The sequence below is a fragment of the Phocoena phocoena genome, chromosome 1, assembly GCF_963924675.1.
Source record: "Phocoena phocoena chromosome 1, mPhoPho1.1, whole genome shotgun sequence".
NCBI lineage: Eukaryota > Metazoa > Chordata > Mammalia > Artiodactyla > Phocoenidae > Phocoena > Phocoena phocoena.
The window spans coordinates 81,570,228-81,593,069 of NC_089219.1; the positions used below are offsets into that span (position 1 = coordinate 81,570,228).

General features: G+C 38.1%; 1 protein-coding gene across 1 annotated transcript in view; it reads left to right on the forward strand.

The window, feature by feature from the left end:
• The window catches only part of RPAP2 (RNA polymerase II associated protein 2), a 79,041-nt gene that overhangs the window by 44,902 nt on the left and 11,297 nt on the right, over positions 1 to 22,842 (forward strand). The window contains exon 11 of the mRNA XM_065889965.1: positions 3,164 to 3,232. Within this exon, the coding sequence (XP_065746037.1) occupies positions 3,164 to 3,232 (69 nt within the window). The remainder of the gene's footprint in view (positions 1 to 3,163; positions 3,233 to 22,842) is intronic.

Here is a 22,842-nt window from a genome sequence, read left to right on the forward strand (position 1 = left end):
TTATCATTCAGGCAGATGGAATCACCAATGCAAAAGACCTAAAACATGAAGTCCTCTTTGTCCTCTTCCCCAATCCATTCTCCTTTCCTCCCAGAAGCAACCAGTACTGTGAATTTCGTGTATATCTTTCCAGTCTTTGTTTTTATACTTTTAGTACACATATTTGTGTCCATAAATATGAATATTGTCTGTTCTTGATTTTTATAAATAATGTCATACCATACTTGCTTTCATTCAAATTATGATGAGCAAAATGTGTAAGTTCATTCTTTTTAACAGCTGTTTAGTCTTCTATAAAAATGCCACGATTTATTATATTTTCTGTTATAAGCAGTGTCACATCAAACATCTTCATATACATTTCCTTATGCATAGTGAGAGAGTTTAAGGTTTATATTTAGAAGTTATTCATATGCATTTTCAGTATTATTAGATATTGCTGAATGGTTTGATTACTCACATCAACAGTGTGTTAAAAGTAGTATTTCTGGGCTTCCCTGGTGGCTCAGTGGTTGAGAGTCCGCCTGCCGATGCAGGGGACACAGGTTCGTGCCCCAGTCCGGGAGGATCCCACATGCCACTGAGCGGCTGGGCCCGTGAGCCATGGCCGCTGAGCCTGCGCATCTGGAGCCTGTGCTCTGCAACGGGAGAGGCCGCGGCAGTGAGAGGCCCGAGTACCACAAAAAAAAAGGAAAAAAAGCAATATTTCTTCGTGTCCTCACCAACCCTTGGTATTGTTAATCTTCTATTTTTGCCAATGTAATGGAGTGAAATTTTATATTTCCCAGATTAATAGTGAGATTGAGCTCCTTTTCAAATGTTTACTGGCCATTCAGCTTTCCTCCTCTGTAAATTGCCTGCTCATGTCCTTTGCTAATTTATTTATTGGCTGTTTTTTTTTCCATAGACTTTATTTAAAATCAGTTTTAGGTTCATAGCAAAATTGGGAGAAAGGTACAGAGATTTTCCTTATGCCCCCTTCCCCCACACACGTAGCCTTCCCTGGTAAAACCATCCCGCACCAGAGTCATACATTTGCTATAATTGATGCACCTATGTTAATGACATCATTAACTCTTGGTGTTGTGCATTCTGTGGGTTTGGACAAATGTATAATGACATCTATCCATTATTATAGTAACAGAGTATTTTCACTGACCTAAAAATCCTCTGCACTCCACCTATTCATCTATCCTCCCTCACCCCACAACTCCTGGCAACCACTGATCTCTTTAAATATTTATTTATTTATTTAGCTAGCTAGCTAGCTAGCTATTTGGCTGCGCCGGGTCTTAGTTGCCACGTGCAGGATCTTCATTGCCGCATGCGGGATCTTTAGTTGCAGCATGCGGGATCTTTTAGTTGAGGCATGAGGGCTCTTAGTTGCGGCATGCCAGTTCTAGTTCCTTGACCAGGGATCGAACCCAGGCCCCCTGCTCTGGGAGCTGAGAATCTTAACCACTGGACCACTAGGGAAGTCCCTGATCTTTTTACTAGCTCCATAATTTTACCTTTTCCATAATGTCATATACTTGGAATCATACAGTTTGTAGCCTTTTCAGACTGGCTTCTTTCGCTTAAAAAATATGCATTTAAATTTCACTTAAATAATATGCATTTAAAATACCTCTATGTCTTTTCATGGCTTGATAGCCCTTTTTTTTTTATGGTGTTATTTATTTGGCTGCATCGAGTCTTAGTTTCAGCACTCAGGATCTTTGTCACGGCATGCGGGACCTTTCGTTGCAGCACATGGGCTTCTCTCTAGTTGTGGCGCGCAGGCTCAGTAGTTGCGGCACGTGGGCTTAGTTGCCCCGCAACATTTGGGATCTTAGTTCCCCAACCAGGGATCAAACCCGCGTCCCCTGCATCGGAAGGCAGATTCTTAACTGCTAGACCACCAAGGAAGTCCCACTAGCTCATTTCTTTTTAGGGCTGAATAATATTCTAGTGTCCGGATGTACCACAGTTTATCCATTTACCTACTGAAGAGTATCTTGGTTGCTTCCCAGTTTTTGACAGTTATATTAGTAGAGCTGCTATAAACATTCATGTGCAGGTTTTTGTGTGGGCATAAGTTTTCGACTCCTTTGGGTAAATAAATACCAAGGAGTGTGATTGCTGGATTATATGATAGGACTATGTTTAGTTTTGTGAGAAATACCAGAGTGTCATCCGAAATTGCTGTGCCATTTTTTTTTTCCCACCAGCAATGAATGAGTGTTCCTCTTACTTCGCATCCTTGCCAGCATTTGGTTTTGTTGATGGTCAGGATATTGGCCATTCTAATAGTGTGGTATATCTCATTGTTTTAATTTCCATCTCCCTGATGACATATGATGTGGAGCATCTTTTCATATGCTTATTTGCCATCTGTATATCTTCTCTAGTGAGGTGTCTGTTGAAGTCTTAGACCCAATTTTTAATTGGGCAGTTTGTTTTCCTATTAAGTTTTAAGATTTCTTTGATATTTTGGATAACAGTCCTTTATCAGATGTTGCTGGCTGTTTTTTTTATTGATTTATAAATGATATTTTTAAAATGCTTTCTGAGAAATAAGATGACTACAATGTATTTTATTGTCATCAACTGCTAAGTGATAGAATTTACTTCTGATTTTTTAAAACTTAAGTTTTCTTGAATAAAGACCTAGTATTATAATTTATTAAGTCAACTCTCATTTCTGTAAATTATGGATTATTACATCCCTTAATTGCCTGCTGCCAACCTAGCACAAGGTAGAAAGGTACAAAAGGTGAATTAAAATTAAAATCAGAAATTGCTTACCTTGTCAGCTTTAATAAAACATTTGATTAGGGAAAAACATAGAGGATATGGTTACAGGGAGGTATATGTGTTTGTGTATGTATTTTAATAAACCATACAATTCAGTTTCCCATATTGTTCTTATATCACCATCTTGTCTAATAGTAGTATTGTTATAAATATATAAAAGTGGGGCTAGAACACTTCCTTTTGAGATGGCCATTATTAGATACTGAATATCAAGCCACATTATTATACTATTAACTCTGTTCTATCAAATATAACAAGAATTTAAAAATAGTGCTCTTTCATGATATCATAAATCTGATTATATCTAAAAATAGAAGGGTTATGTATTTAACAATCTTTGGGTAAATTTTATCTTACTGTCTTTCAGATTAACAAACAGAAATATTATACATAAACCTGCAGAGTGGACCTTAATTGCTTTGGTGTTGCTGTCATTGTAAGTACTCTCATATTTTTAACTCTAAATACTAAATATGAAGAATTTTGATTAGGGGAAAACAAAGTTATTCATTGATTTTCTAAACTTTCTTGGAAAATATTGTACCTCTATTTTGTGCCTATTTTCCTTTTCTATATGATAAAATAACTTTCATGTAAAGTGATATGGTATATTTTGATAAGTTGTAATCATTCTCTTTATATTTTTTACTGTCTTTTCTTCTAAGGGCATTTTTCTTCTCAAATATTATTTGTAATCATTTGAAAGGGAAGAACATCTCCATGTGGGGTATGATATATACAGGCTAGTCCCTTAATTTCTTGTTGTTGTTTTTTTTTGTTTTTTTGCTGTACGTGGGCCTCTCACTGTTGTGGCCTCTCCCGTTGCGGAGCACAGGCTCTGGACGCGCAGGCTCAGCGGCCATGGCTTACGGGCCCAGCTGCTCCGCGACCTGTGGGATCTTCCCGGACCGGGGCACGAACCCATGTCCCCTGCATCGGCAGGCGGACTCTCAACCATTGCGCCACCAGGGAAGCCCCCTTAATTTCTTTTTTAACAGTACATTTTATTAATGTTGAATGGCCTCATTATTTTACATCTGTATTTTTACCAATATAGCTAATGCTATTTCATTTTTCATCAGCATTTTTATCAGTGATATCATCAGAAAAGTTTTGTTTTCCAAATTAATGTACATCTTTAAAATCAAACAGATTTAAAGGAACTAAAGTAGATACTACACAAGCATACATAAAACATTTAATACTCATCCACCTTTTAAGAAATCACTAGTGGTGTCTAAGGCTTTCAATAGAGTTAAAACCATCTAGTAAGTGTAGTGTTTTTCAGCTTGAATTGCAAAAGTCTTCTTTTGAAGACCATTCATTACTGCATTACTGTTGCTACTTGGTACTTGTTAGGTCATTGAAGCCCACAGGACATTGAATACTTACTGGACACTCACAGGTCAAGAAGTGTTATGAGCCAACCTCATAGCATCTCCAGCCCTACTTTTCTTTCTTTGATGTTACTTCAGTCTGACATGTTATTCTGGCCTCACTGTCCCACAGAAGGCTGTGCTGGGAGGCATTAGAGTAGGCTTCAGTGAGCCAGCATCCGTGTCACCCAACGAGATACAGCTCACATGATTCGTTAAATCAGAACACAGAAAATAACTTTACTTGAATGCCCTGACATAAATTTTTTATGAACCATAAGAACAAATCTTTTGTCATTTCTGCTATTCAGTGTTCCAGTTGAATTGGTAATTTGTGAAACAGGTCTTAATTTTTTAGAAAGTTCTTTCCAGTTTATGAAATTTGTAAATATTTTGGTCACTGGCAAAAAAAATATCAGTATCTCTGCTCACCCACCATATCCTATGCCTGCTAATAAACCCTCGTAGATAACTGTTTAACTGTACTTCTGTAGTTCATTATACTAAAGGGGAAGTAGCTTTTTTGGTTGACAAGTCAGAGACCCAGGCTCAGCAGTAATCTCAGAATCTTGCTTTCTAAGCCAGTAACTGGAAGTATTATCTTAATGAGCAGCTGCTTACTGAGGACACGTTAGGTCCTACTTCTTTTTGTATCAGACTATTATTGCCTCACCTTCTCCAAAATGTATAGCAAGGAACAACAACAGAAAAAAGTATGGAAAATGAAATTTAAAAGTCTACCATCAAAATTTCCTAAGTTTAGTCCATATAAAAGTATACCTCTAGTATTTGATTTTAATAGAGGCACCCACGTGGCCCAAAATACTGAAAACTTTGCTAGTCCTTTTATTTGACTTGCCTAACTTTGGATGTAGTGTAGGTATTTCAAGGGTCAGTGACCCATAAAACTAGTAACTTAATTGAATTCAAGAAACGAAACTGCACACATCTTAGACGTATTGCATATTTCACATTGTGCAGTCAGTCTTAAGGTTGTAGCAGTCAACACTGTTTCCTTTTGTCATTCACCTTGAATCCTTCTCTTTCATTATTTCCCTAAGCCCTACAGTTAGATCTACCCATCCTTCTCCTAGTCTTTGGTCCTTTTGATCCCTTGACAACTAAAAACCTTTCCAGTTAGGGCCCTTTTGGCTTCTTTTAAAATCTTTGGTCACTATAGACACCAAGTTAGCTGGTACCTCTTGGGTTTTGCCTTTCAAATCTTGTTTTCTCATAATTTTCTGTAACTTTTGCAATAAGCCCTCTTTGAACATTCTTTATCTTACCTAGCTGAATCTCCTTACTGTCTGGTCATCTGATCCTAAGACTTCTGTCTCCTGTCCCCATATTATTTTATTTCTTATTTCCTCATTTCTCAGAAATCCCCTTTAGCTTTTCATATTTCTTCCCCCCAGGGAATCTGTGACTCAACTGATAGACCCTTTCCTTCTCAGCCTGTCCTTTTTTTCAACCTTTTAGAATAAATGTTACTATATGAGATGGGGATAAAATTAAAATACATATCCATTATGTTAAAGCTAATCCCATTGGCTTCTGTAAAGTATAATTATACTTTATATTTGCACCCCTCTTTCCTCCCACTTAGAGTTCACAGTTACTTTTTAGGGAAGATATTTTGTTACTGGGGAAAGAAAAAGTAGGCATGAGGGCCAGCATTAGATAAAGAACCTTAAACCCAGTGAAAAATATGGAAACTTTAGACACTCTAAGAGGTATGTGCATATGAAGAGAAAGGAGGTAAACACTCACATGTATTTGTAGAACAGTAACCCCTCATTCAGCTTTTTGATTTATCGCCACTAAGATTGAATGTAGGCATACATGGGATTACCTTTTTTTTAATAATTATCCTATGATTCAGAAAATCTTTGTTGTATCTACTCTCAGATTGCCAATGGAATTTTTTTAGTCATTGTAGACATTTCTGGAATTCATATTAAAAAGTGGACTTCTGGGCTTCCCCGGTGGCGCAGTGGTTGGGAGTCCGCCTGCCGATGCAGGGGACGTGGGTTCGTGCCCCGGTCCGGGAAGATCCCGCGTGCCGCGGAGCGGCTGGGCCCGTGAGCCGTGGCCGCTGAGCCTGCGCGTCCGGAGCCTGTGCTCCGCAACGGGAGAGACCACAGCGGTGAGAGGCCCGCATACCGCAGAAAAAAAAAAAAAAAAAAAAAAAAGTGGACTTCTTATAAATCTTTATAGCTAGGAAAACGGTTCTGAATGGCCGTTGTAGACACTGAAGATGAATAATATAGTAAGATAATATGTTCAGTATTATTATAACAATGGTACTGTTCTTTGTATATGAATATTGCAAAGTTTTGTTATTATTAGCATTTGTTTAATGCATGAAAGGTGTTTTCAAAATTCCTCATGAGAACCATTTAGAAAAGGATACATATACACATATATAATTTTATTAGTAAAATAAGTGGCTCAAGTCTAGCTCTTGTTAGAGGGAAAAATCAACATTTTGAGCAAAACATGATAGTCCAGATGAAAGAAATCTGGGTCTTGAATTTTCACATCTGTATTCTTAAAAGTAGATAAGGTGTCTCTGTAGCAAATCATCTTTTCCTAGTAACTTCCCTTGCACTTTCACAGATGTATTAACATTTTAAAAATTTGAACCACAATGTGTAATTTATCAGTGTATACTGATGGGAATTTTATACCCATATAATCTCAGAAAGAAATTCATCAAATCAAATTGGTTCACTTGATCTTTCCACACTCAATGCATCTATATATAAAAATACAATATGACCCATTCACACTTCATTTAGATTTCTCACTAATTCCATAGGACTTGGATGGCCACTGCAACATTTATTGATATTTATACTATGCATTCAGACCCTAAATAGTTACCAGGAGCACACTGAAAGACCTTTCAAAGCTTAAGCAGTATACATTTTTTTTTTTTTTAAGCTGCGTTGGGTGTTCCTTGCTGCACACGGGCTTTCTCTAGTTGCAGCAAGCAGGGGCTCCTCTTCATTGCGGTGCGCGGGCTTCTCATTGCAGTGGCTTCTCTTGTTGTGGAGCACAGGCTCTAGGTGCACAGCCTTCAGTAGTTGTGGCTCACAGGCTTCAGTAGTTGTGGCGCGCGGGCTCTAGAGCTCAAGCTCAGTAGTTGTGGCGCACGGGCTTAGTTGCTCTGCAGCATGTGGGGTCTTCCTGGACCAGGGCTGGAACCCATGTCCCCTGCATTGGCAGGCAGATTCTTAACCACTGCGCCACCAGGGAAGTCCCAGTATACATTTATTTAACAGTGAAGGAATTAATGTTCCTTTACTCCTCTCATTTTTATTTAATAAATGTTATAATTAACAAAGGTAAGTTCTCAAGAACTTACACATAGAAGGACGTCTATAATAGTGATAACACTGTTTTTGTTTGTTTTTGCTTTTAGTAACGGATTAGAAATGCAATAAAGTAACCTGGTAGTTGGCGTTATTGCTTAAACTCCTGGCTATAGTAATTTTTTGTTTGTGTTGAACCTCATCATACTTTATGATTACATACTATATGTTGAAATAATACAAAATCAAATCTGATTTTCTCACATAAATATGCTCTAATAAAGATATTAGGCTCTTTCCACAGTCTTGATGCATGATTTTTCATAAAAATGTATATGAATATATATAGTCTGCTGTAAATATTTTAGTACCTGTATGCTCTACTGTGTAAAGCTTTTACTGTATTTATATATTTTGATGTGTTTATAAATCAAATTAGAAAGCACAATAAATTACATTAAAGTGTGTTTTCTGATGCCTCCTCATAGTATATCATATATTTGTTTTTATATTCCTCATAATTTTCATCTACCCTTATGTACCCTTCTGTATAGGAAAACAGAAACTGAAGGATCACTTTTTATCATGGTCATGGTTTTCAGGGAAGTTTCTCTGAGAATATTTTGACTGGTATTTTTGAGATTTTACAGCTGTAGGACACCCGCCTCAGCTCGGTCCTTATCCTCCTTTCCCTCTTCCCTTTGCCCTTAGTCTTCTCAGTGTTCTTTGACCTCTGTCATTATACTTGAGCCTGTAACACGAGTGGGGACTATGCAGATGTTGACCTAAAGCTGAGAAATCTAGCGAAGGGTCCAGACCAAGGCTGGCAGCCAAAGAGAAGCCATATAGAAGGCTATAGAGAAGCAAACTGACTGGCCTGAGTTCTGTGTGCAGCACACAGGCCAGAAATACAATAACTTCTTGTATTTAAAATGTAACTTTTTCACCCAAGTTTAATGTGGAACCTTTGTAAAAAGCCCACTGCTTATGTATTGTGATGATCTATGGTTAATTTTAGCATGGGAGTCCAGAGTCTCTTTGTGGATAGCCAGGGAGAGGTGTGTACTGTGTTCCATGGGAATGATTTGGTTATCTAATGAAGGAGTAAGTAGGTAAATACTTACTTACTTTGTGCTACTTAGAAAGAATGGAGGGTAGAAGGTGACTTGTAGTCTAACATGGATACATGCTATTCCTAGTTTTATGCCCTTGATGTTCTCTAATGGAAAGCTTTCAAGATCATCTCCAAAAATGTCTGCTTTCATTTTATTTATCTGAACTGTCTGTTTTCAGTGAACTCTGGCCCACTTCCTAGACAGAGACCATGCAATAGTTTATTCCCCCTAAAAGCTTTGAGTATTCCCGTCGTTCCAGGAGTAGCATGTAAGTTCTGGGAAATGGTATTTAAATAAGCTCAACTTGACCATGATCACTAAACAAAAGCCTTCACTGGACGTGGGCAGCCACTTTAGGTAACCATCATAAAGATAGACACTCAGGAGAGTCACTTCCCTAGGGCACTAGACATGAATGGAAAGATGTGACCAAGGCTTTTTGCCTCAGCAGATTGTTATAGCACGCCCATCACTAATTTCCTTAGAGAAATATGTGAGCACACCATGAACATGAAGAGATGGTTCCTTAGAAATTTATTGGTTCTCAGAAGTATTCCAAAGCCTTTCTCTTAACATTCCCAATTTAGTTCTCAGTATTTGCGACCATAATAGATAACTGAAATAATCTTTGTTTCCTTATAATTATGGAAATTTTTATACTTAATTGAATTTTATTGAGATATAATTCCTATAACTTAAAATTCACCATTTTAAAATGTATAATTCACTGGTTTTTAGTATATTCACTATTTTGTGCAACTATCACCACTGTCTGATTCCAGAACATTTTCATCACCCCCAAAAGAAACCTCATATCTGTTAGCTTAGTCCCAGTTTCCCCTTCCTCCATCCCCTGGCAACCACTAATCTACTTTCTGTCTCTATGGATTTACCTATTCTGAACATTTCATATAAATGGAATCATATAATATGTGGCCTTTTGTATCTGGCTCCTCTCACTTAATGTATTCAAGGTTCATTCATGTTGTAGCATGTAACAGTACTTAATTCCTTTTTATGGTTGAGTAATATTCCATTGTATGGATATACCACATTTCGTTTATCCATTCATCAGTTGATGGACATCTGGGTTGTTTCCACTCTTTGGCTCTCATGAACATTTGTTAACAAGTTTTTATGTGAACGTAAGTTTTCGGTTCTCTTAGGTATATACCTAGAAGTGGAATTAGTGGGTCATGTGCTAACTCTGTTTAACCTTTTGAGGAGCTGTCAGACTGTTTTCCACAGCGGCTGCACTGTTTTAAATTTCCACTGGCACTCCATAGATTGAACTTCAAAGGTCATCTCCTCTTGCCTTACACCCAGTAGTCCCACCAGGCTTATGTTTGCAGTTTTTCCAAACTTTAAATATGCTTGTTCGTATTAAATTTAGGCCTTCATGGACCTGTAACATCAATTTTTTATGTTCTAGGAATTTCTACTACGTATGCAAAATGAGTACCTATGAGCCCCCTCACAAAAAAAAAAAAAAAAAAAGATCATAGTGTTGAATATGACACCATATAAATTAAATGTCTGAACCATAACTAGGTATTTATTTTGGATTCCTCAATATCCATAAAATTCCTGTTTTGGTTTGTTTTTTGCTTGTGTAAATCTTGGATTTGTTTATCTAATATTTACTATCACAATACCCTTGTCATTGTGAAGTTTAAGTAAAGTACTTATTTAGTGAGGGTTAAATAATAATTAGATTATTTCTAAGCCCCCTATACTTATTGCTGAGAGTTTAAGAAAAATAAAATATTTTTTAATTGAAGTAACTTTATCCTCAGCCAGCAGGCTGTGTGGGAACCCAGATATTTTCTAAAGGAAAAATAATACTTGTGTAAATTTTTAACCAAAGACTGCTTTCTTCAGTGATTTTTTTTTTTCCCTCAGAATTCCTCATATTTTTGGCAATTTTATAATGTTGGTTTTTTAATCCATAGGTAGCTAAGAGTCCCCAACCTCGGGCCAGAATGCATATTAAAGTCGCCAAGGATCTTCAGCAAAAAGATGTGCTCCCCAGCTGCCCCTTCCCAAGCAGCACAGTAACAGCAGTGGTGACAGCTAGTATCAGGCAGCACTTAGCCCTTACCAGTCACAGCCTCGACTTGAGGAGTCAGTCTCCCTATGTACTCTTGATATCTTCACATCCTGACTGAGTGCACTGAGAGCACAGGTCAGGAGAAGCCAGGAAGCATGAGGCGTAAGGGCACTGTTATCCCTAGCCTCAGGGTTCTGCACCGTAAGAGTGTGATAATCATTGTGTGTGGACACCACTGGTTGGTCCCATTTCTGTCTTAGAGCACTGAAAAAGTTGGAGCCACTATGTTGAGAGAATTGTTACATAGCAGTAGTTATGAAGAAAAGTTTTTCCAACACACATCTCCAAAGCTGCTCTATAGAGCTGTCACAAACAGGATCTAGATATAAAGTTTAAAGTCACTACAGCCCAGCCCTTTAAACAAACCTATGTGTAATATATCGCTACTAAGTGAATTACAAAGAACTTGTTTCTTTTCAATTAGAAATATCAATGGAAAGCATCCCTGCTTCCTTATTAATAGGTAATCCTAAAGCATTAAATGCAAACATTATCAGAACATAAACCATCTGTTATAAGAAAAACATTTTATGTTATTTGGCTGTCATGGTCTTTTATATAATCGAAGTTTTTATCAAAGTTTTTATCTCAGTTTTTTAGGCAATAGTTCTGAAATAGAAAGCTCATGATGACATACTTCTTCATGGTATGTTCTTGTCTACTTTGTTTTTCTTTTAGAAGTCCTTAATAGTAATAGCTTCATATGCCTCTGGGTTTTTTCAAATTTGGGGACTTTAGATTTGTGACTAGGATAAAATTAAATTTATGTAAATTATTACTAAGCATTGTTATGATATTTTTAGTAAGTGTAATTCCCTTAACCCAAAGACCACCTTTAACTATGCAAGGGTCTCTTAAAACCCTAAGTTGAGTCTCATTCTGGATTTTCCCTTGCACTAGCAGTGTGCCTTGCACAAGTTTCTTAACCTCATTGTGCATTTTTTGTCTTGTTGGCAATAAGAGGGGACTAAGTCCTGGTTAAATCAACTTGGCAGTGTGAATTCAACGATGAGATGTTATAAGTAAGAAACACTTTTAATGCAGTATGTCAAAGGCTACTGAAGGAGACAGTGGAGATGAGTAGATTTAGCATAGGAAACAATGTAATTGTGCTGATAGCCATGGTGACACTGCCCAAGTGTTACTAGTTTGTTTGGTATCTTAGTCCTTAAGCTTGGCAAAGAAATACGTTGATAATATTGCTAGCCATTCTTTCTGTGGAAAGATTACACAGTACTCATTTAAGTAAATGGGATGAACACCCGCGAAGATTCCTGAACTCGCTTTCTACTACAGACCTACCTGACATTATATTGCTCTCCACATCAAAGATGAGGGACCTGCCCTGGATATTTAAGGAAACAGTGAAGTGATTTAGTACCTCAGCAATATAAATATTAAAGGTGGTGAAGAGCAAAGTAAAATGTGTAAGTTGATTTTTTTAATGTAAAACTATGTTTTAGAACTCATTTTCTTACAGAATCCTCACTATAACCATGGACCTTTTCTTCCCCGCTTCCATATTATTCTTTTTTTTCTTCTTTTTCTTTTTTTTTTTTTCCATATTATTCTTTACATTTTATTCTGGGAATAAGTCTTATCAACAAATAGGGACATCTAGAAACCTGATATTTTATGTCAGAATTTCTGATTCTTTGTTCAGATCACATTTAAGGAAATTTTTTTTTAATTTATTTTATTTATTTTTGGCTGCATTGGGTCCTTGTTGCTGCACATGGGCTTTCTCTAGTTGCGGTGAGTGGGGGCTACTCTTCGTTGCAGCGCGCAGGCTTCTCATTGTGGTGGCTTCTCGTTGCGGAGCACGGGCTCTAGGCGTGCAGGCTTCAGTAGTTGTAGCACGCGGGCTCTAGAGCACAGGCTCAGCAGTTGTGGTGCACGGGCTTAGTTGCTCTGAAGCATGTGGGATCTTCCCGGACCAGGGCTCGAACCTGTGTCTCCTGCATTGGCAGGCAGATTCTTAACCACTGCACCACCAGGGAAGCCCCAAGGAAAATTTTTAAAGTAGTTCTAGAATAACTTTTTTTTTCTTTTATTGATGAAAAGATCCCAACCATTCACTGATATAACTTCTTTGAACTAGGTATGTTGGAGTAATCTGAGTTTCGTCTTGGAGATAATAGATTGTTAGCTATAGGAATGATAAGCTACCTTGCCTGTAGCCCTGATTTTCCTTCTAGAGAGTTTATTTGCACTTTTTTAAAATGTTTTTAATATCAAGCCACTAAAACCAGCATAAGTAGAGCCCACATTATACCAGGAAAGGATGAGACTCACACTTTGCTGTAGCATCATAACTGTAAATCAGTGTAGAGGCTGACTATACAATAATGGAAAAGTTTTCAAATATTAGAAATCTGACTTTAAAATAACCAACAAATGTTTATTGAGCAGCTGCTATGGGTAAGACTGTATCTTAGGCCTTGTGGGGGATACAGAGATTAAACAAAGATCCTGCCCTGGGAGACTACTGGGGGTTGAGGAAAGGGGGAGATAGATACGTGCACAGGTGACTACAGTAAAAAGTTGAATGTATTATTAAATGGCAAGAAAGAAACACAAACTGTTTGGGTGTTCAGAGAAGCAAAAGAGCTCTACTAGGGAGATCAAAAAAGGTTTCACAGAAGTGGGATTTGTGATAGGCCCAAAAGATAGAAACCGTTTCAAGAAATAGAAATGAAAGAATGCAAGCATTCTAGGAAGTACCTGTGTAATGAAAAAAGCAAAAAGAAGAGATGTAGTGAAGAGTATAAGATAACTGGAAAGAGTGGTTGGGAAGTTGGGTGTATTGTAGAGATAGAACCTTTTAATGGCAAGGAAAGTTATTTTAGTGGACAGTGAAAGTCATTTAAGTTTTGAGCAGAGAGTACCATCATGAAGCCAGTGTTTTAGGAAGATCAGTCTTGCTGGAGTCACATCTGATCCTGTCTTCCACCTTGTGCCAGTCCTTCGAAGGCTTCCAGTTGCTCTTATTGTGGCCTACATGGCCCCGCGTCGTCCAGCCCCTTCTCCAGCCTCATCTCACATTACCCTACCTTGTTCTCCCATTCCTACCACTCTGACCTTCTTTCCAGCCCTTCTCATCATACTCTCCCTCAGCATAGGACACAGGTTGTTCCCTATATCCAAAATGTTCTTCCCTCCCCTCTTCCTTTGGTTAATTCCCCTTTCATCTCTCAGAACTTGAGGAAGTGTTTCTTCCTCAAGAAATGTTTCGTGGACTTCCCTGACTAGATCAAGTATCTTTATAATATGCTATCATAACACCATGTACTTATCTTTCCTAGCACTTGCCCTGTTTTCAGTTTTATATTTAATTGTATGATTACTTGATTAATGTCTGTCTCACTCAACTTGAAGATTTTAGGGGCAGGTTCTGTGTCTGATTTTACTCACCATTATATACCCAGCACTTCAACATCGTGCCTAGAACATCATAGATTTACAATAAATACCTGGCAATGAATGAATGATTATTTAGGAAGCTATCATTTCTAGCTTTTTGTTGACTCCTTCCCTCCTGCCTTCAAGTGCTTATTCATCTTTAAAGTTTAAAAAACAAAACAGAAAACAACAAACCTATCCTTTGTCCGTAGCTTCACTGACCCCCCCAGACTATCATCCTTTCATTTGTCAAACTTCTTGAAGAGCTAGTCTGCTGTCAGTGATTCCCGTGCTTTTCATTAATCCCTTGCATTCTGGCTCTTGCCCACAGCATTTATGAAATTGATTTTCTCAAGGCCTCCACTAGTAACAGCCTAGTTAACCAGCGAGCACTGAGGCAGTGAACTAAAATGATTACAATGAAAATGAAATGGGAGAGACAGATGATGAGAGACATTACAGCACCAGACTCTACAAAGTTTAGCAGTGGGGGTAAGAGGAGCCAAACATGATTTCACAAAATTAAGACATAACTGGGAAAAATAGTGGTTCTTTTAGGGAAGAGAGTATGAGGAACTAATTGAAGGATATACTGCATTTGGTTTAATACCTGTTCTCCAAGCACTGAGACTGTTCCTGTTCAGGGAGATTTAAGGTTAAGGCAGATTATCCAGTTGGGCCGTTCCCCAGTAGCAGTTGAAAATGTGGAATTGAAGCTAAAGAATGGTAAGAAAAATCATAGACTCAGATTTTAGAGTCATTATTGAGATGGGTGAGAGGCAGAGGTAGAGGGTATTAAGTGCAGAGGAAAGAGAGAATCTGTGGAATAGCTGCATCTATGCCAAGGTTGCCTGAGGAATACAAAAAAAAGGCAGAAAGAGGGGAGGAACAAACATTTGTTTTTTGGAACACCAACTCAAACATGCTAGACTCTTTACCTACATTATTTCATTTGATCCTCACAATTCAGTGAGGTCAGTGGTAGTGTCCCACTTCCCAGAGAAAGAAACAGACCATGGGAAGACAAGCACTTTGTCCAAGGTCATAGCTGGGATTTTGATTTCAAAATGTGTGCACTTGCCACTGCCCAGTGTACCTTAGAAAGGTGTGTGTACAATCAGAACACTGTCAAGGAATCCAAAGCAGGTTTGAGGTTCAAGAAAGAGGTGGTAACTACCTTCCTGAGAACCAGGCAGTTATCCTCAGCTGAACAAAGACAAGGACTGAACAAAGGCTATGGTTTGGGCAACCACAGTTGTGGGTGACCTTCAAGGAAGCAGTTTCTGTAGAATGATAGTGGAGACCAGATTGCAAAGGCTGCTCTAGTAGACAGTTGTGAAGATACTAGACATAGCAAATGTTGACCACTCTTCATATGGTTGGCATAAGAGAAAAGAAGAGAGGGCTTATAATCCAATAGGACATGGTAAATCTTCAGAAGATTCTCAGGATAGTGGAGGCTTGAGCATGTTGGCAGCAAAGGGGAAGGAGATGTCAGACAGGCAGGCTTGGGAGTACTGAAAAGACTGTAACTGATGGGATGTGTTCCATGAAGAAACTGGGAATGTCACCAAAGGCATATTTGCCGATTATTTTTTCTTCCCTGATCCCTGTCACCCACCTCCCTTACCCACCTTCCCCCACATGTTTCTCTCTCCTTGCCTTGAATGTCAGAGTTGTTTGGTAACATTTTGCCTCCTGTACTTAATTTCAAAAGTGAATGGACCAAATCTTGTATGTTTCTCCTTCCAAAAACTCATGTTAGTGTTATCATTTCATTACGTGTTCTAGTTTATCCCCCTCCACCACAGGTTAGTGATCTGCTTTAGAATTGATTTAGGGCAGCATTTCTAAGTTTGACCTGTATAGCTACTGTGTTTAATTCTGGTGTCTAACTTTTTTTTTTTTCAGATTTATGATGTTTACCTGCCTTCTCATCTTTTATAATCCACAAATCAGTCTTAGGGACATATACATGTACTTCACAAAAAAATACACACATATATACACACATACATACACACACACACACACAGTTTCTACATGAGAATAAGAGACTTTCCATTCATCCAAAAATTGTGTTTGGACAGTGTGTAAACAATACTAAACCAGGAAAGATGTCTGCAGTAAGTTAGGCAAATTTGAAACTGTTTTCTTACCAAAACGTAATCTCCATGCAGCCAAGGACATTGTCTAGATTACTTTTGTCTCCCTAAATCTGGCACTCAATCTGGCATTTAGTAAGCACTAAGTGAATATTTGTAGAATAAATCAAATGAATGAATGGACAGGAAAAACTTGGATAAATTATTGTTGGTGTTACGAACTTCAAAATAGAATTGGTAACACTGGTGAAATTGCACAGGAAAAAAACAAATAGTTGCTTACTATCATGAGTAAAAAGGACAGTAACCTTTGTCTTGGTAATGATTCATATTTTCCAGGGTGGATATTGTCTGATAAGGATGTGACTAGCCTAAAAAGAACTGCTGCTTTTAACCAAATCTAGCATTGCTTTTTTGCAAAAGATATTTATAAAATCTTTAATAAAATTAATGAAAAACAAAACTAGATGTAACTGGGAAATTATCTTTTAATTCATATAATTATAAAATTAGTAAGCATTTTAATTTTTTTAATGTGTCTTTGATTTTAAAACTATATTTCAAATACTGCTTTTCTCTGATTTCCATGGACTTACTCTTTCATATTCTGTGGACTGATAAATAGAAGAATTGGTTATAGAGCAGTTAATCACCGAGTATGTAGATATGGCACTAAATCTTTTATTTATCTGATGCATCACAGACACAATTCTGGAGAATTCTTTAAATGTTTTACATGTTGGTATTTGTTCGTTGAATTGGAAGCATTTATCAAATATTAATGGGTCTTAATGGAAAATTTCACTCTAGAGGCAAACTCTTCCTTTAACTAGTCTTACTGAATGTATTTTATTAACTAGTCTTGCAAACTTGCATGAAAATTATAAGGAAAAAAATTATTACTCCTAGGCATATTGAGTGCTTGTTAAATTCAAGAACCAAATCACGTAGTGTGTTTTTTCTCTGTTGTCTTTAAACACTTCCATTTAGATTGTGTATTATAGAGACTTAACACCTTTTTAATATTTTTCCTGCCTCTGACTTTTCTCATTCTGATAGTTCTAGTTAACAGTAAAGTCATATAGTTCCTGAAGGCAAAACTAAAATACTTCCGATTTACTCCTGGTTTAAATATTTTTACAAAGTTTTAGAGCAGATTATAAAGGCCAAAGGGTAAAACGAGGCTTGCTGTTATCTAGTTCTCACTATTGCTGTTTGTGTCGTCCCATGTCCGCTTTCAGTGAGCAGTCTGAGAGTTGGCTCTTTGTCATTTTAGTACAGCTTAGGTATACTCTGCCTTAAAAGACACAACATATCAAAATACATAGAGCTTAATACTGAAAATTCCATTGGAGCAAAAGTACTCAGGAAGCTGCTACAAACTGCTTGAACACCTGTAATTTCTGTGGAGGTGAAATCACATTCCAGTAACTGAATTGTCTGTACAATTTCACAGTTTTATTTATTTACTGATTTTCTTTCCAATGAGTTTTTCAGGCCCCACATTATGATGTTGTTTGTCACATGGAGGTTTCTAATTTCAATGAGTGACAAATCAGCCACACTGCAAAAATGTTTTTTAAGAATAATGCAACTGCCAGGTTATAACTAGTATTCCTGTGGTTTCAGTGCAGAGAAGTATGTTGCTCATCCAAAACACTAACACTTATACAACTTTCACATGCTCCAGAATTCCTCAAACTGTGTAAAACTAAATGCCACTAATCCTCCACAGCTCACATTACAGATTGAGAGATATGGTTATACGTTGAAAGTAGGAATAAAGTTATGTATTCTTTCCCCAAAGGAAAAAAAAATACACATTTGGAAGAAAAAAAAAGAAACCTTTTTATGTAATTTGAAGGACTATATGAACCCCAGTATCCCAGGTTAACATGAGGAAGTGGAGTCAGCAAATGGAAGTTTCTCTTTTGAGAAAACTGATGATAAGAGTAGGAAAGAAATTGAACTGCAAAAATTTGTTTGGGAGAAAAGAGACTTAAGCATGTTTGTAGGGTATGGAGAAGGAGCCAGTTAAAAAAAAAAAAAAAGAATCTGAAGCTGAGGGCAGGGTTGGGGGGGTAGACATGCATGGTGGAACAGGGTCCCAGAGGAGATACAAAGAAGTGGGATCATGGTTACAGGCAGCAGTAGCTTGAACAGGAGAGAGATACATCTTCTGGGACAGGAAGAAAATAAATGAAGAGTAATGTGGCTATAGGTAAGTTTGTAAGTAGAAGGGAGATATTTATTTATGTATGTATGTATGGCTGTGTTGGGTCTTCGTTGCTACGCGCGGGCTTTCTCTAGTTGCAGCGAGCGGGGGCTACTCTTCGTTGTGGTGAGCGGTCTTCTCATTGTGGTGGCTCCTCTTGTTGCGGAGCATGGGCTCTAGGCACGCGGGCTTCAGTAGTTGTGGTGCACAGGCTTAGTTGCTCCGTGGCATGTGGGGATCTTCCCAGACCAGGGCTCAAATCCGTGTCCCCTGCATTGGCAGGCGGATTCTGACCCACTGCATCACCAGGGAAGTCCCTAGAAGAGAGATTTTTAAATTACGCCTGACAACTTCAAGTAAGATATGATGTATTCTAAGAGTGAAGAGATGATGGTTGAGTAGGGCGTGAAAAAAAGAGGTAACAGTCATTGAGAGTATCGGAAAAGGACCTAACCAAGTGCCAGAGAAAATTGACAAGTTACCCAGCTGAAGCCAGAGATCATGGGTTTGTAGTTATATCAATCTTCGAAGTTCCCTTCTTCCTGCCACTTTCCTGTCCTCCAGTAGTTTTCAGCCACCCTGTTATAGGTGTGGAGAAAGCAGGTTGTAGCACTACTTAATTGTAGTTTTGACAAATAGGAAAGCTAAGACAAGGATGCAAGAGATTCAGAAGAGTGCTAGTGAAAGATTAGTCTAAGAAATCAGGACAGATATGATTGGTAAAGAGTAATGGAGTTATCTTAGGAAGAAAATTGGTTGTCCTAATGAAATGTTTCTTTTGTCCCTCCCTGCAAAGTTGTGTCTTCAGCTCTGACATCTCTCCTAGGTTGCAAACCAAAATTTTATGGGGGTGGGGGAGCATCTCCATTTGATATCCCTCAAGCAATTCACACTCAGAAATCTGAGACTGAGCTGATCTTCCCTTTCTTTTCCTTTGGTGGCATTTCCATCTTACTAATTACCCAGAATTGAAGTTTGACTTGGCTTTGGTGCTTCCTTTGCCTTTATCTCCCATATTTAATCACTTGCTAAAGCCTTCCTTCTTCTCCTTTCCCACTGCTATCAACCCACATCAGGCTTTCATTACTTGCCTAGACTGCTGCAATTATAGCCTTCTTAAACATGTCTCTTGCCATGTGTCTCTTTCCTCAACTAGTCCATCCTTCCTCCAGCTACCAGAGTAATCTCACTAAAGCTCAGTTCTGATCAAGGCAGGCCTTTGTTCAGAAACCTTCTAATACCCCATTTCCTATCATGTAATTTTGCTTGAAATTCAAGGCCTTCCTAAAGTGGCCCCAACCTGCCTACCCAACTTATTTCTCTTTTGTGTCCTTACATTGTATCTACTGACTCTTTTCCCCTACAGGCATCTCTGTTAGCTTGTATGTTTGTGGACTCTGCTTAAAATGCCTTTACTTTTCATGTTCCTCGGTCCTAGCATTCAAGACCCACTTCAAATGTCACTACCTCCTTAGAAGTCTTTCTTAACCTGCCCCCGAAGTACAAATAATATCTTCCTTGTACAAATTTCTATAGGTGAGACCTTTCTTTTGAACTGTATTACCTTCTGCTTTGTTACATAGGTATTTATATAGAGATCTCATTTCCTTTGCTATTCAGTTTTGTCCAGCAGTATAGTTAACAAGTATAACAAATGATCAGAACTGCACAGATTATCTCAATTCAGAAATTTAACAGTGGTTCTAAACACTGGTTGTCCATTAGAATCACATAGGGAGCTTTTAAAAATTACTAATACTTGGGAATTCCCTGGCGGTCCAGTGGTCAGGACCCCACTGCCCCCCGAGGGCATGGGTTCAGTCCCTGGTTGGGGAACTAACAACCTGCAAGCCTCACCGTGTGGCCAAAAATAAATAAATAAAATTAAAATTACGAATACCTGATCCAAAGATTTTGATTGACTGTTCTAGGGTGCAGGCTGGACATATGTATTTTTAAGTTCCCCAACTGTAATTTGTGCAGACAGAATTGACAACCACTATCCTTAATTCTAGTGCAATTATTAATGCGCTAGATAAAGATATGCTAACTCAGTTAATTTAACTATGTCTGCCAGGATTTGCTTGCTGAGAGGCATGTCTTAGCCGCCTTCTAAAGTCTTCATTAGTTGATGATGTTGGAAGATGCTTCTTGGCTGTCACAGAAAGGATGAATTAATTAGAAACAATAGAATTGTCCGTTTTCATTAGCATCTTTTATTTTGTAATGACAGATTTCAAAAATTATTTGAAGAGCATATAAAAGTGGGCCTTTGAAATCATAAGGTCTACTCAGTTCTTAAAATGAATCAGACATGTGAGCTTGTGTGGTATAGTGGTTAGAAGCGTAGACCCGTGGGAGTACTTCTGGGGTTATTTGCTCATCTCTTACTGACTACGTGACCTTAAGAAAGCCACTGGTGTCTCACCTTGGAGTTAACACTTGCTGTAACTTCACAGAAAGGTTGAAGATCAACAAGTTAGTTTCATAAAGAAAAATTTCTTTTTACGAACTTGGAAATCAGTGTAGCTTCTTATGTTTGACTCAGTGGTTGAGATCCTGCCACAAAAGGAGTAACTGGGAAAAAGAACTGGTGTTCTTCAAAGGAAACAATTTGCTCTAATTTAGAAAGCCACCCATCACCCATTTTAAAGTATCTGAGTTTTAAACTGATCTCTGACCTCCTGGCATTTGTTTCCTTGTCAAACTGTTACTCTTTACTGAAAAACAACATCAAGAGCAGCTTAGGAAAATGCCGAAGGAGTTATCTCTGCACATGGCCCAGTCCATGTTATTTTATGGAAAAGGAAAAGCTCTTCCACAGGTTGACTTTTTTGGTTCTTTCCCTGTGCCCCCGGGGCTATTGTGTTACTTCAGGGAGGAGGCCAGGGGCCACAGATTAGACAAATATTTTTAGAGAATCACTGACAGAGTTGAATCTTCTTCTGCCTTCTCCCCAGTAAGAAACGCGCAAGGTGGGAAAAGAGTTATATTAAGTATGAGCCCTGAATATACAGATGAAATCCCTTTTGAAAGTTTACACTAAAATTTTTTTTATATCTGAAAGAGACGTTTTAGAAAAATTGCTTGGGTTTGTGTGAGCCCTCAAATTTCTGAAAATAGATGACATTTTGACCCTTTGGGTTACTTACTGGTCACAGCTCTCCTTTGTTTCAGTTTTGAGTGTATATTTTCACAGACAGAGGTTATCATTTAGTACTTATTCATGTAGAGAAGGAGGGAAAATCCCAACTCATTTTTTTGAAGAATACAGAGTATGGGTAAAGTGACAATTGTTACTGCAGTGCATGAAGGAATATCAGACTTCATAGATAAGCAAGATGCCCTTGTGATAAAGGTGTCCATTTTTAGCACTGTTCTTAACCAGTGTGATCTTGGACAAATCCCTTACCCTGTCCAAAGCCTCTGATACTTCAGCTGTCAAAAGGAAACTAGCTGCGTTGTTGAGACTAAATCACACTTGAGGAAATTAAGTGGTATAGCCTCATCAAAGAAGACTGTGCAGTTAAACCTCATCTTTCAGATTTTTCAGTTACTCAGGCCAATATTAATAAAGATGCCTCATCTATCCTGGAAGACTTTTGGTTTTGTTTGATTCTAAGCCCCTGAAGTGTCAGGTCTTGTAATATCTGTTCTGTTTTCACTGGTAAAGTAACAAGCATAGTGCCTGTGCATGTAAACATTGAAAATACTTCTTTTTAACAGAAATACTCCTCCTTCCCAGCCCTAACTTCTGAAGGATGAGAGAGTGAGTGTTAAAAAAATTTCTTTTAAGCCCAGCATTATCTTTTAGCGGTCTGCATATTCATCACCTTTATGTGTGGTAATCAGCAGAACAGGTTTCCCTACTGCAACAGAACTCTGTAGGAACCCAGTAATTTCTCAAATCTGACAGGTACAGAAAAAGAAAAGTGCGGCTTTTCACTTCCTATCCTTTCCTCCAGCCCCAAACCATAGAGAAGCATGCTTTCTGGTGACATTTATTCACATAGACATTCTCACAGCATTTTCTTCACTTAAGATTATATTGAATATGAGGAGTGTTGTTCAGTGTCATTTTACAGCAGCCTACCAGTTTGATTGTGCCAGTTTGGAAATCAGTAATAAACCCTTAGGAAACTCTAAGAGTTACTGCTTCTTAGTGTTGACGGACAGGTTAAGGGATGTCTGTGCTATATCATTTAAGGCAAATGCCTGATGTGATCTTCACCCGTATTACCCAGATTATTCAGGAAAGGATAAATCAGACCATGCCGTGATTTCCAGTGTTACAAGAGTCGCACTGTATATTCCCCAATGGGAATGAATGCAGTGATCAAAGCAATACCGACCACAATGGGAAGACCATTTAAATATCCAAGTTCATTACTGACTTTTAATGCACT